At 37.8% G+C, this 13,667-nt stretch overlaps 1 protein-coding gene across 1 annotated transcript; it reads left to right on the top strand.

The window, feature by feature from the left end:
• The first annotated feature begins 150 nt into the window (after positions 1-150).
• Positions 151-12,960, top strand: rab22a (RAB22A, member RAS oncogene family). The gene is made up of 7 exons (XM_062415914.1): positions 151-544; positions 2,831-2,910; positions 3,848-3,929; positions 7,565-7,636; positions 8,287-8,393; positions 9,049-9,158; positions 9,762-12,960. The coding sequence occupies exons 1-7, from the start codon at positions 509-511 to the stop codon at positions 9,854-9,856; spliced, it is 582 nt and encodes a 193-aa protein (XP_062271898.1). The 5' UTR covers positions 151-508; the 3' UTR covers positions 9,857-12,960.
• The last annotated feature ends 707 nt before the right edge of the window (positions 12,961-13,667 follow it).

Consider the following 13,667-nt stretch of genomic DNA (forward strand, 5'->3'; position numbering starts at 1 on the left):
TTTTAGTTTATCCTCTCAACAAAACTCAGAATTAATAATCCAGCCTGTGTGCTTTGTGTGTCTGCAAATAGAAACACACACACACACACAAACACACACACACACACACAGAGAGAGAGAGAGAGAGAGAGAGAGAGAGAGAGAGTGTGTGTGTGTGTGTGTGTGTGTCACGTGATCGGCTGCCGTAGTTCAAGATGGAGACTGTTGGATTTGGAGGCTTCACTGTTAGCTAGCTGGTTGTTTACTATAATCACTAAATATGGAAAATACGACGAGCAACAGGACGTTTTAAAGCTTGTCGTAAGAGCTGTTTTACTAAAACCTGGATGAATGTGTGTGTGTGTGTATGTGTGTGTGTGTGGCAGCTTTTGATAAAGCGATGAAGTAAAAGTTGTTTGTAAACACACACAAGAGAGAGAGCAACACCTGAAGATTATTTAAGTACTAAGAGGCACAACTGTCAATGGTTTTCATCACTAACTCATTTTGAGAGAGATAGGGGATCAATATGGCGCTGAGAGAGTTAAAAGTGTGTCTCCTTGGGGTAAGTCTGCATCAATTTTGTCTGAACATGAATGTCTCTAATCCACACTGTACTGAAGTCATACCTGTAGCATTAAGATGAGCCACAGTAATTAGTGCACCTGCATCCTGACTGACAGGTGTGTTTACATTAATGTGTTCATACCTGCAGTCCAGTAGGAGTCGACTCAAATATGTCAAATAACGTTAATGCTTTATAATGAGCATTATAATGCTCCTATACACCAGGTACCTGTTTGACAGGTCTGTTTACATTAATCTGTTGCTCCATCAAAATGGAGTCAATGCTGTTTCATTTTCTAATAACCTTGTTGTCGTTTCTGTATTTTAAAATCTAAAAACCAGCCACGAGCAAAATTCATGGATGTCTAAACTGCATATAACTACATCCTGCAGCAATTAGTCAATTAATCAATTAGTTGTCAACATTAGTTGCCATTTTCTGCCAAATTCTCTGATTCCAGCCTCTCTAATGTTTATATTTTCTGGTTTTATGTAGTCCTCTGTGACAATAAGCCTACATATCTTTGAGTTGTGGAAAAAACTGTCAATGGTCTTCATCACAAACTCATTTTGAGAGAGAGAGGGGATCAATATGCCGCTGCAGTCATGTCGGTGTCGACTCAAATATGTCATCCTCAAATAACGTTAATGTCTTACAATAAGCCTTATAATGCTCCTATACACCAGGTTCCTGTTTGACAGGTCTGTTTAAATTAATCTGTCGCTCCATCAAATTGGAGTCGATGTTGTTTCATTCTCAAATAACATTGTTGTCTTTTCTGCATTTTAAATGTAAGAAATCAGCCACATGTGCAAAATTCATGTTCGTCTTAACTGCATATAACTACAGCTGCAGCGATTAGTCTATTAATCAATTAGTTGTCAACATCAGTTTCAGCCAGGTTATTTGGTTCCAGCTTCTCAAATGTGAATATTTTGTGTGTTTCTTTAGTCCTCTATGATAATAAACTTTGATATCTTTGGGTTGTGGACAAAACTGGACATCTGAGGACATCATCTTGGGCTGTAGGGAACAGTAATCAACATTTTCCACATGACCAAACAGCAGATCAATTAATTGAGAAAATAATCAACATATTAATCAATAATGAAAATAATTCTTACTGGCAGTCTATATATAACAGTAACATAAGCCATGCTTGTCTCTACCATTATCTCATTAATATATTCCTGAAGTAATATCACCTCTAGTTGTTGTAACTTAACATTTCCTCCTCTCCATCATCTACTAATAAGATTAAAACAAAGCTGAAACAATTAGTTGATTTAATGAATCAGCAACAGTTGATTAACTGTCATTTATCAAGCAAAAACCTTTGTCACTGTGTGGATACGCTTCCTTTCTATTTTTATAATATTGTAAACTTAGTATCTTTAGGTTTGGGACTGTTCATCTGACCAAACAAACCATTTAAAATGGTCAGCTTGAGCTCTGGTAAAGTTGCTCTGGACATTATTTTTCTGTCATTTCACAGACAAATGGTTACCGATTAACCAGTAATGAAAATCAGTAATGGAAGTAATCATTAGTTGCAGTTTTCCTGATATAACCATCTCAAATAACATTACTGGTCTCTCCTGCAGCCGCTATTTAATAACACAATACATCACAGAAACAACATTCATGCATATCTAGATTATATATAAATAGAGCTGAAACAATTCACTGATTAATCGGTTAGTTGATTGACAGAAAAATAAACCGCAACTGTTTTGGTAATCGACTAATCGTTTCAAACCTTTTTTTAAGCAAAGAAATGTCAAATATTCTGTAGTTTTAGTCCCTCCATTGTGAGGATTTGCTGCTTTACTCTGTCACATATCATATAAATTAAACATCTTTGGGTTTGGGACTGTTGGGTGGACAAAACGAGACATTTAACGTATTAAAGTTGATTATCAAATAAAATAATTAGTAACTGATAATGAAAATAATTGGTAGGTTTAACCCTACATACAACAATAGCAAAAGCCTTTTTTCTCTTGCAGCATCTCATTAATATATTCCTGAATTAACCTCCTTCTCAATCTCCTCTTCTTCACCATCAACTATTAAAAAAACTGTGTAAGTTTGATGTCTCATGCTTGTTTACATCCGTTCCGTTACAAGCCTGGAAGAAGAGCAGGAAGGAAGAAGAGGCCACTAAAAAGCAATACTGTCCAGGCATCCTGCCAGAGAATTAGTGTTTTTCATTGTGATTGTATTTCTAGTTATTGTTTCTGACCATGTTTGGTAAGCATCGTCTTTATTTTGTCTCTGCAGGACACTGGCGTTGGAAAGTCGAGTATTGTTTGGAGATTTGTGGAGGACAGCTTTGACCCAAACATCAACCCAACAATTGGGTAAGTTCCTGTCGTCTCTGATGCAAGAGGCTGTAGTCTGTAAATAACGTTATGGATTAATAAATACCAAATAGATCTGAAAGAATGAGGAATAAGATGATAAGAAGATAAGAAATAAACTTCTCAAATATGAAGAGTAAACAGATGAATGGACTGCACTTAGATAGCACCTTTCTGGTCTTTTAATGACTCAAAGCGTTTTACTATACATTTTAACATTCACCCATTCACCCACACATTCATACGTTGATGTCAAAGCCCATGCTCATGCCCTAGCAAGATACCAACCCCTCATCAGGATGTAATCTAATCGAAAGACCATTCACACACTGATGACTGTGAAGGAGCCATGGATGGAACCACCCATTGTCCGCATAGTGGACGACCCGTTCTTCCTTCTGAACCAGATGAATATCTTTGTGTTTTGTGCTGCTGGTCTGTCGAAATAAGCAAGATAATTATGATGGACATTTTACACAGTTTTCTGAAAGTTTAAAGACCATACAGTTAATCAATAAATATAAAAAAATGATTGGCTGACTTATCAGAATGAAAACAGCTCCTAATTCAATATAGATCATTCGCAATTGAATTAATTTACTTTATCAAATAAAGCTGTGCTGGTTTCATCCTCATAACAGACTCATTCTCTGTTTCATAACATTATAAATGAAAAAAAATAATGGGTTTTTTTTGGACAAGGCTCAACTCAAATAAACAATTTTAAGACATTGCTTAAGGCCCAGTTCACTTGTGACAAGAATTTGTTGTAATTTTTTACATTTTTTAGTCGAAACTATTCGCTGTTTCACATTTGAGATGTTGTGTTTTTTATATGAGATATGAAGTTAAGATGTGTGTTTTTCTTATTGTCCCAATACTTTGAAAATTATTTTTGGGTAATTGCGTTTATCTTAAAGTAATTTCTCTTCACCAGGGCATCCTTCATGACCAAGACAGTGCAATACCAAAACGAGCTTCACAAGTTCCTGATCTGGGACACAGCGGGACAGGAGCGGGTTAGTAACATCCTCTGAGGTATTGGCCTCAGCTTTGTTTTAAATGGACTGCTGCATCGCAAGTCCTGAGCACGATCCACATGTGTTTTGGTGTGCCGTTTTCATATTGTAATCAATCTGCTTGACTTGGTTTATTAAGAAGTCTGGTCATTCCTCTCATGTGGTTTTAAAGGCAGTGAGAGAGCTACCTACTTTCATAGCACTCCCTGAATGACCCTCAGAGAAACTGAGCAGTGCAGTTATTCATTACTTCTGACAGGGGGCAACATTTACCTTTCTATAGGTGGAGTTCTGCCCCCTAACCAATAATCAGCCTGTTGTAATGCTCTAATGCTTTAGGAATACCTTTTTCTTTAGTTTAATTGACATGTGTGATGTGACGGATTTGCATTTTTTGTGTCCTTATGTTTCATCTGTCTAGTAGAAAACATCTGGGAGTCTCTTATGAGTTATCCCTTTTGTGACCTTTAGTCTTTGTGCAGTCTCTCCTTTCTGCCTCTCTCCTTCTTCCTCATAGCATTCTTACATTTTAAGACACAAAGAAAGGAGTGCCATTGCTTTCCTTTTGTGGTATTTTTAAGGTGTGTACACCTGTGAAAGGCATTTATCAGCAGGTATCATGTCCAGTGTTTAGGTGGGACTGTTATCTCATTTCCTGTGTGTCCGTAGGTAGGTATCATATTTGAATGTCGCCCCCACACACATTTTAGGAGATAAACCATGCTTACAGATGACACTGATACAGGAAACAGGATACATTTTAGGTGTTTAAGTCCAATTTTAGCATTTGAGCCTGTCCAAACAACACCAAGCCCCAGGCAGTAGCGTAGGGAACTGCTTTCGCTTTTGACTCAGATCCTGAATCCCACATTTTCTCTGTGTAAGCACTCCACATCACTTCCCTCTTTTCTGTTCCTGCCCTTCTCTTTTTCTATACACAAAATCTCCTGCTGCTGCAATGGTTTATTCCTGCTGCTGTCCTCTCCAGAGAGGTGAGATAAGATGCTGCTTGTCCTTTTATCTTCCTCCCCGGCCCTCCTCCCAAGGGGCCTCGGCTTCTTCGTGCCATTGAGGGGACATCAATGCAGCCCTGTTTAAGATAAGATGAAACCCAAGCTGTCCCAGTGGCGTGTGCTGCTACTGTGTCTTATCTGAGAGTCACTGCCACTCCACATCACAGTGCCCTCTTTTCTTTCTTTAAGTCTCCCCTTTTGTGTTTTCTTCTGTGCAATATCTGTTTTCATTTTCTGTGGTAACAAACTGTTTTCCTGTAATTTCTTTGTGTTTATTCATGTCTTTTTCCACCTTTAAAAAAAAACAACAATTCTCACAATTCTTTTCACTCCCATGTAAGCCTCTCAGTTTCCCAAGTGGTGCACATCTGTGAGTGAGAAAGTAGCAGCATTCCTCTGGTAGGTTTAGTGTGTGTGTGTGTGTGTGTGTGTGTGTGTGTGTGTGTGTGTGAGTGTGTGAGTGTGAGTGTGAGTGTGAGTGTGAGTGTGTGTGAGTGTGAGTGTGAGTGTGAGTGTGAGTGTGAGTGTGAGTGTGAGTGTGAGTGTGAGTGTGAGTGTGTGTGTGTGTGTGTGTGTGTGTGTGTGTGTGTGTGTGTGTGTGTGTGTGTGTGTGTGTGTGAAGCCTTTCATGGCTTGTTTTCTAACCTCTGTGGAGAATTGAACTATCAAAATCTGTTGAGTTGAGAAAGGGGAAAACAGAGTCAGCCAATGCACATGGAGGAAGAAATAAGGAAGGAGAGCTCTGTGACTTCTACTGTCCACATACCCATATCTCTAGACCAGATGAGGCCTTGTGAGTACATCTGAGCCCAGCTGTCAACAGCCCATCCAGGCCTCCTCATCTGACTTTTCCTTCTCACAGAAAACAAGAAAGAGGAACCTTGCATCCTACTTGCATTGAAGAGATCTTTTCATTATGCACCCAACTTGTGGTTTTGCCAATTATTAAACTCTCCAAGCATCACTGAGGCTGTTCTCTGGGCCACTGTGTGGCCAGACGTCTGGCCTCGCTGTGATTGCTCTTTGGGTTAAGGCAGAGATAGACCACACAGGACTGGCGGTGGTGCAGCCCAACACTAGCCAATGAAACAGACAGCATTCTCCTCAGTGCCTCTGCCAAATATCCCAAGTTGGATTCCCATCGGTGGACTTGGGGCCAGTAACAACTATAATTATGTGGAATGTGTGCTTTCCTGAGGTAACAGTGTCACTCCAAGATGGATAGTTTATTCCATCATATTGTAAAGGAAAATAGAATTGGCGGGAAGGCAGGGTCATTATAAGTGAAGGTCTTTTTGAGACACGGGCTGTTTCTTTTAATATAAATATCATTAGTTAATACATGACACATGGGTTTTATTAGTCAGTTAATTTCTCAAATGAGAAACGAAAACCCCAGTCCAGCTTGTATTGCAAGAAGGCCTGAAAAGTCTCAAAGGATAGAAGTTGTAGATGGAAAATAATCCTTTCAGAAACTTTTAAATCTTGAATTATACAGTACAGTAAGTTTTGTTAAACATTTACAGGTTCACAATTATTTTCAATAGTGTTGAGATCAAGAGCTAATAGTCCATATTTATTTCAGCAAATAATTAAAAGTGTGAAATGGCCTCATACTCCACTTGTGTATGAGTTGTTGATGACTTTATGACTCAAATTCTGGTAAAGGAATAATTTATTTCTGTTGCTTTGCTTTCAATTGTGTTTATAAGGTGTTGACAAAACTCCCTGGATGTTTGGGCAGCTCAGATACTTTTAGAGATGTTATAGTAGGGTTTAGTCTCATCGTTCTCTTCAGACTGAAAGAAAAAACAATCCATTTTCAAATATTATGGCAGCAGACTAATTGTTGAAGCCAGGTTTCAGTGTATGTAGGAAACTATTTTACCAGAAAAATACCAAAACAAAAACTTGAAATCAGTGCCTCCCAGCTATGGATTTAGAAATGTTGCACATGCTGTTTTGATTACGCTGGGCTTTGTGATGTATTGAGTTAAGATCAAATGTAAAGTCTTCCATAAATATCACAACGCTAACAGCTTTTGACACATTCTGCTCATCTTTCTCTTGATGGCTACCACATGTGTGAGGTCTTGGTGGAAAGACTCGCTATACTTCCATTTTAAATAAAGCCGTGTGGCTTATACTGTAGGCCCAGAACACTGAGCCTTTGGTTTTGTAAAATGGTACTTGGTGGGATTTTTCTTTACTTATTTTTATGCTCTGTTTTGAGTTTGTTACAGTCAGTATTATACAGCCTAAAGAAACACACAGTGACGTAATCACCATATGTCTGTGCCCGTGTAATGGATTAACCATAGCCTATGAAAAGCCTTGTTTGTCTATGATTGTACAATTAAACATCAATGATATTTGGAATAGCCTTTTCATATCCAGAAATGAAAAACTGGAAGGAAATCAAGGTAAACAGTCTTCAAATATAAGTCTGCATTGATTGATCATCATGTTCAGTTTTTTGTGGTTTTTAAAGCCATATGCTGCCTTAATGATGTCAGTAGATCATACTGGTCCAACAGTGGACGTCCCTTTTTATTTGAAGGATTGATACATGCATTAGTTATCACTGCTTACCCATACCCATCCTTTCTCTTCTTCCTACAGTTTCGAGCTCTGGCACCGATGTACTACAGAGGTTCAGCGGCGGCCATCATTGTTTATGACATCACAAAAGAGGTATTGTTTACTTTGCTGCTCAATCAATAATCCCAGTATGTAGTATATAGATTTGTTGTCTTTCCTGAAGTTTTCATTTATGTGTGTATTGAAGGCATAATTTAACATTTTCGGAAATAAGCTCATTCACTATCTTACAAAGTGTTTATATGAGAAGAGCAATAAAATATCCAATCCAATCCAACTTTATTTGTTAAGCACTTTAAAACAACCACAGTGGACCAAAGTGCTGTACAAAAGAAAAAAATATGAATATAAAAAATATGAAGCCTAAACCAGCAGCTGGTTAGCTTAGCTAAGCATGAAGACTGGAAACAGAGAAAAACAGCTAGCCTGGCTTTGCCCAAAGTTAACTAAATCTGCCTACCATCACCTTTTAAAGCTCACTAATTTAATTCACCATTGTACAGCAGCTTATGGGCTGAACCAGGCACAGTAACTTCCTGGAGTATCAGCTGGTTGCCTGTTGACTGCTCCCAGTACATAACCCCCCGTAAAATTTCAAATTGTCGTTTTTACACTACAGAAATTAAACAAACAAGATATAATGTGTTATTTATAAAGGTTTAGCGCAGGAGACTTTCACAGGAGATAGTATGTGCTTGTCAGCTTGTTGTATTATGTTGCTTATGTGTTACGTGTATCATTAGGAGTCCTTCCAGACACTGAAGAATTGGGTGAAGGAGCTACGACAGCACGGCCCTCCTAATATAGTTGTAGCCATTGCTGGCAACAAATGTGACCTGTCAGACGCAAGGTGAGCCCTAATTGCAGATCCTTTGTGTGCAGTATGATGATGCTTCCTCGTTTATAACTTGAGATTTATGATGGGGCTTTTTTTTTTTTGAAATTGTAAAATAAAAAGAATAACTGTAAAAAATCTTGTGAGTTATTTTAATTCCTTTTAGTTTTTCTTTTTACCTTTTAGGTAATAATTTCTTCTCTGTAAGAAGTACCACTAAAATGTACTCTTTGCACATGTATCCTGTTTTGAAAAAGTGGGCTCTCATACTAATATTCTGTGTAATTGGTCTATTGCAGAAGATTAAGTGATCAGACTTACACATCTTTAATTTTGTTCACCTTTACAATTATCGCTATTAAGTTCTGTAGAGTTGAAGACTTTTTTATAGTCAACTAAAATAGCTCCTTGCAGTATTTATCATTTACTAATTTGTATTCTTAGGCGCTGTTGTAAAATTTCTGGTTACTGTCCTGCATCTTCCACAAAAATGAAAAATCTGCCAGACTCAGATATTTGTTCGCTGTTTGTAATGAGAACATCCACAATATGGGCCAATCTCCCATATGGCAACTGTAGAGAGACATTTAATGGTTTTCAGGTCATGCATGAAATTGGACAATCTGTGTGCATATTGGAACATAAGTATTTAGACTTCTTGTATTTACAGGGAAGTCCCGGAGAAGGATGCCAAGGACTATGCTGATTCCATCCATGCCATCTTTGTAGAAAGCAGTGCCAAGAATGCCATTAACATCAACGAGGTGTTTATAGAGATAAGTAAGTGTGTATCTTGAGCCTTTTGGCGCTGTTGGCCTGCACATCCTCAGGTTCCCATTGAGCTAAAGTTTCCTTTGACAAATTAAACAATATACAGAATTAACGTAATTGTCCTTGTACAATGTGTTTTAAATCTGGTATGTTTTGAACAATATTGCCAGTGACAGGTATACTGTAGTTTCAAAATGTTTCAATTATCATTTTTTAAGTTTGTGAATCAAATGTCTTACAATGATGAGCTGGTTCAGGGTAAGCTACAGGTAATGCCAGGTTGGAAAAAAAGGCAGAATTAACTTTATCATGGCATCTGTTACATTTTATGTGAGTAACTTTTTTTAGTACATTTTTGTTATTTTTATAGTTCACAGGAAAATACTGAAAACTTGCTCAGAGTTTGTGTAATCTGACTGCAGCTACAGAATTAATGTCAGTTACTAGTATGTAGTACTGCCATGAAGAAGAAGACAAAACTTTATTTACACATCCGCAGGTCTATATCAAGGAAACATGGTGTCATTTTAAAATAAAAATGTATGTGGTAATGAAAGTCAGACGGTAGGCTGAATGCTGTAAAGCTTACAGTATGTAAATGTCTCCTCACAGGTAAGCGCATCCCTGTTGTAGATGCAGCAGGAACTTCAGGAAAAGGTTTCAAACTGGGACGGCAAGCCTCAGAGTCTCGCAGGACGTGCTGCTGATGATGCCGGTGACTGTCCCCACGTGACCTGTGACCTGTGACCTGACCTTTGCTTACCTTGCTTCAACTTACAGCTCCCACGCTCTGTTAAAAACACCCTGTCGTCAACGACACCCAGGTGAAACCGTGCCACTCTGATGACCTCAGCAAATGTATTTTTGCGGCAACAAATCATCATGTCAGAGAGAAATAGTTCAACTGACCACTGTCCACTGACCACATAATGCTTGCATCAATACATTGATGGTGTTAGTGACATACAACTTTACTGGCTTCTACAATGGACATCAGCCTCTGTCTGGTGTATCGTAGCCGTAGGTTGGATAAGAACTTACTGATTCATGGATTCAGGAGTCATGTGTACTTGTAAATTTGTACATGTACTTTTTTTTTCACCCAAAAGATAAATGAAAATGGGTTTCAATCTCACCAAATGATTTTGATAGTGCTTAAGTTATTGCCGTTTGTTTTTTTGGACATGTTTCCCAACTTCTTGAAGAATCCATTTTTACAGTTCAAGTGTAATATCACTAATATGTCATCATTAGATGTGATGAATATGAGGTTATTTATCAGCATTTGCTCAAAGGATATCTGGAGGGATGTTTGTCGTTTCCAGTCACACTCACACTCAAGTAGGACTGTGCATGCTAAATAAAAACATGATTATTGTGTGATTGTTGTTTTCATCAAGATATTATTCAAGGGAAATTACAAAATGGGTGTCTTGATGTAAACCACTATCACACCATTACAGATGCAGAAATGAAAGGTGTGTGGCAGCCTGCTTCCTCTTATATATTGTTGTTATTATCTCTTTAGCTTGTAAAGATATTTTGATTGTTATTTCATCCTGAGAATGATAACAAATATAGGAAAATATTTGTTATCTTAACGTCCACATCTCACAGCGATGGCACTTAAAATGCTGACTCTGTTGATAGTCTCCATGTTTATTATATGTTAACAGTTCCAGCTGCTCGTGTATGTTCCACGTTTCCACTCGTAACTGCAATAACATACTAACAAAATCCTGTGTATGAAGTGCCCCATAGTGCACAGAATATCCTGTTAGTTGTTTCACAATATTACTTGTGCTTTATTTTTCTCTAATCCCATTTTAACTGTTTGCTGGCAAGGCTGGCTGTCTTTAATCCTTTGCTGCTACTTTAAAACAGTTTTACAGGGGAGCCTGAATTTGTGAGATCTTGCCAAATTCTTTAATTGTCCTATAAACATTTTTCATCTTTCCTTTTTTTTTTCTACATGTAATCGGCCCTGGCTCACACGTCCAACGTTGTTTCACTACCTGGCCTACGATAAAAACAATGAGATCCTTAAACTAGACCTCATTCAGTGAAACTCTTAAGTTCTTGAGAGCTTAACTTGGCCTTTAGTGAGAGGGTTATAGGTGCAGAATCAGACGTGGCACTGTGTCGACATGCTGACCCTTTAATGAACCTTAGTCTCCATTCTGCTCTCAATTACTATATGTGCTTTGTTCCAGGATCTGCTTTCTGATTTTCCTTTCTCTCACTTCTTTTGCCTCATTCCTCTAAACACCAGGCACTTACTGTCGGGCTGGTTTATATGGGACAGTATAAAGCAGCTTTCACAGAGCCCTTTCATCACCTCTTACATTCAAGAAAATCATTATCGCTTTGCGATCCTGTGTGTTTAATCTCTGTAGATTAATTTCTTGGCCTAATTGAACTTCAGTTGCCTGATGAGCCCCTGCCGATTTATTAATTCTGTGTAATGTCATGTTTGTTTGTACCTTTTGAGCCCTTACAGCCACAAAACCTCTTTACAAAGTTGCCAAAAAATCAGCGATGTGGGCTTAATTAGACTGCATTTACAAATATGGATTTTTTGCTTTTCTCTTCATACATCAACTTTATTTGCCTTTAAAAAAAACTTTAAATGTAGCTGTTACTGACGAGTTGTGTACTGCCTATATATTGCTGCCTTTGCTTTTTTCAGGATTTTCCTAAAGAGAGCAATAGTTGTTGTTATGACAAAGGTAAAATGTGACCTAATCCAATAAAATCCGTCAGAGTGAAACATTTGCACAGTAGAGCAACACTCTTGTGCAAAAATGTGATCTCATTCCCTCAGTTTCCGACAGATGGTAATGACAGGTTTACATTTTATGCTGATTTGATGACAGTTCCGCTCATACATAGTTGATCAAATGAGTAGTGTGAGGGGGCCAAGCCAATGCCTTGAAAACCAGAGCGGCATCCCAAACTTGCAATTCATTTTTGGTGCACTCGGCTGTTTTCAATTAGTCACCCTGCACTAGATCATAATGTTAATTCCACCTAGTATTTACTACAGCTTCAGCAATTATGATAAAAAAGGGAATAATTCTGGTACTTTGAAAGCTGCACTTTGACTTACTGTTTGTATTAATTGGCCCATATCACCAACACCCTTTTCTGCAGTCTGTTACTTTCTCTGTGAACTTGATGAATATTCTTGTAAATGCGTCAGAATTCATAATGTCCCTTTTGATGTTTTTTTTAGGTTTTGACCATTTGCTCGGTTCTTATTGATATGAAGAACATGGTGCCAAATGATGTCAACGTTATTTTACTACACCATGCATAATTAACCTTTTTTATATCTTTGATGTAATATAATGATTTAAAGTGCAAATCAAATAACTGCTTTAAAATGTTTGAATTTTGATAATGAAGGCTGGCTTGACACATGTTTTGTTTTTGTTTTTTTCTCGCCTAATTTGCAAACCGGAGGCATGGATAGAAGTTGTGTGCCAGTTTTGCATTGAAAAATACCAATAGTCTTGGGCCGGCCCTGGGAATGTGATAAATCTATATTATGTATATTTTTCAGTGTAGATATATACCATCAAATTGCACACAAATCAACAATATTCTATTCTAAGCCAGTTGTGTGACCACAATAGACCTCTACACTATTTGCAGTAATATCATCAGCACTGTAGTTACCATATTTAGCTTGTTACTATGTTTCATATTGATTGTAACAAAATGCCTGAGACACTTGTTTGCAGTGTACTTCAAAATCTGTAAAAGGGAATTGTCAACTTGTTTACTAATAAAAGATTGACAAAAAATATATTCTCTCCTGTTCTCTGTGTGTGTGTGTGTGTGTGTGTGTGTGTGTGTGTGTGTGTGTGTGTGTGTGTGTGTGTGTGTGTGTGTGTGTGTGTGTGTGTGTGTGTGTGTGTGTGTGTGTGTGTGTGTGTGTGTGTGTGTGTGTGTGTGTGTGTGTTATAGTTTTTCACTTGGTCGTGTTATGCTCAAGAGAGATGTGCACATTCATTTGGTCCTTGGGGATACAGTGGCAATGTTGTTAGTGATTGGTTATGTTGTTCAGCTGGCATCCAGCCGCCTGCTAAATATATAAATATGACACTTGAGATGCATGTTTTACTGGCAGAGGGATTTTCACGGCACTTTGAATAGTGCAGAGAGGACAGTAATAATCCCAGTACTAAATTCTTACTCAATCCCAGTAAGGTTGTACTGTACGTACTATAGATATATATTCAAATATCCAGTGGCATCACCAGTACATGATTTGTTTTGTTTTTTCCAACTAAGAAGCCAAGTCACTATATTGATAAAGCCAAGACATCCACTAAAATTCAAGTCTGCAAATGAGCAGTTGATTGTGATGTATGCCTGGTATTTATTAACAGAGACAAATCTCTCTGCTGCTGATTGTGGTTTTAAAGTAAAACTAAAAGTTTTAAACTGTAGCAATACCTTTTTTCTTTTTTTTAAGTGTTGTGAGTGACATACCTAGCATGTTTTAAAACT

This window comes from Scomber scombrus, chromosome 3 (assembly GCF_963691925.1).
Source record: "Scomber scombrus chromosome 3, fScoSco1.1, whole genome shotgun sequence".
NCBI classification, from domain to species: Eukaryota; Metazoa; Chordata; class Actinopteri; order Scombriformes; family Scombridae; genus Scomber; species Scomber scombrus.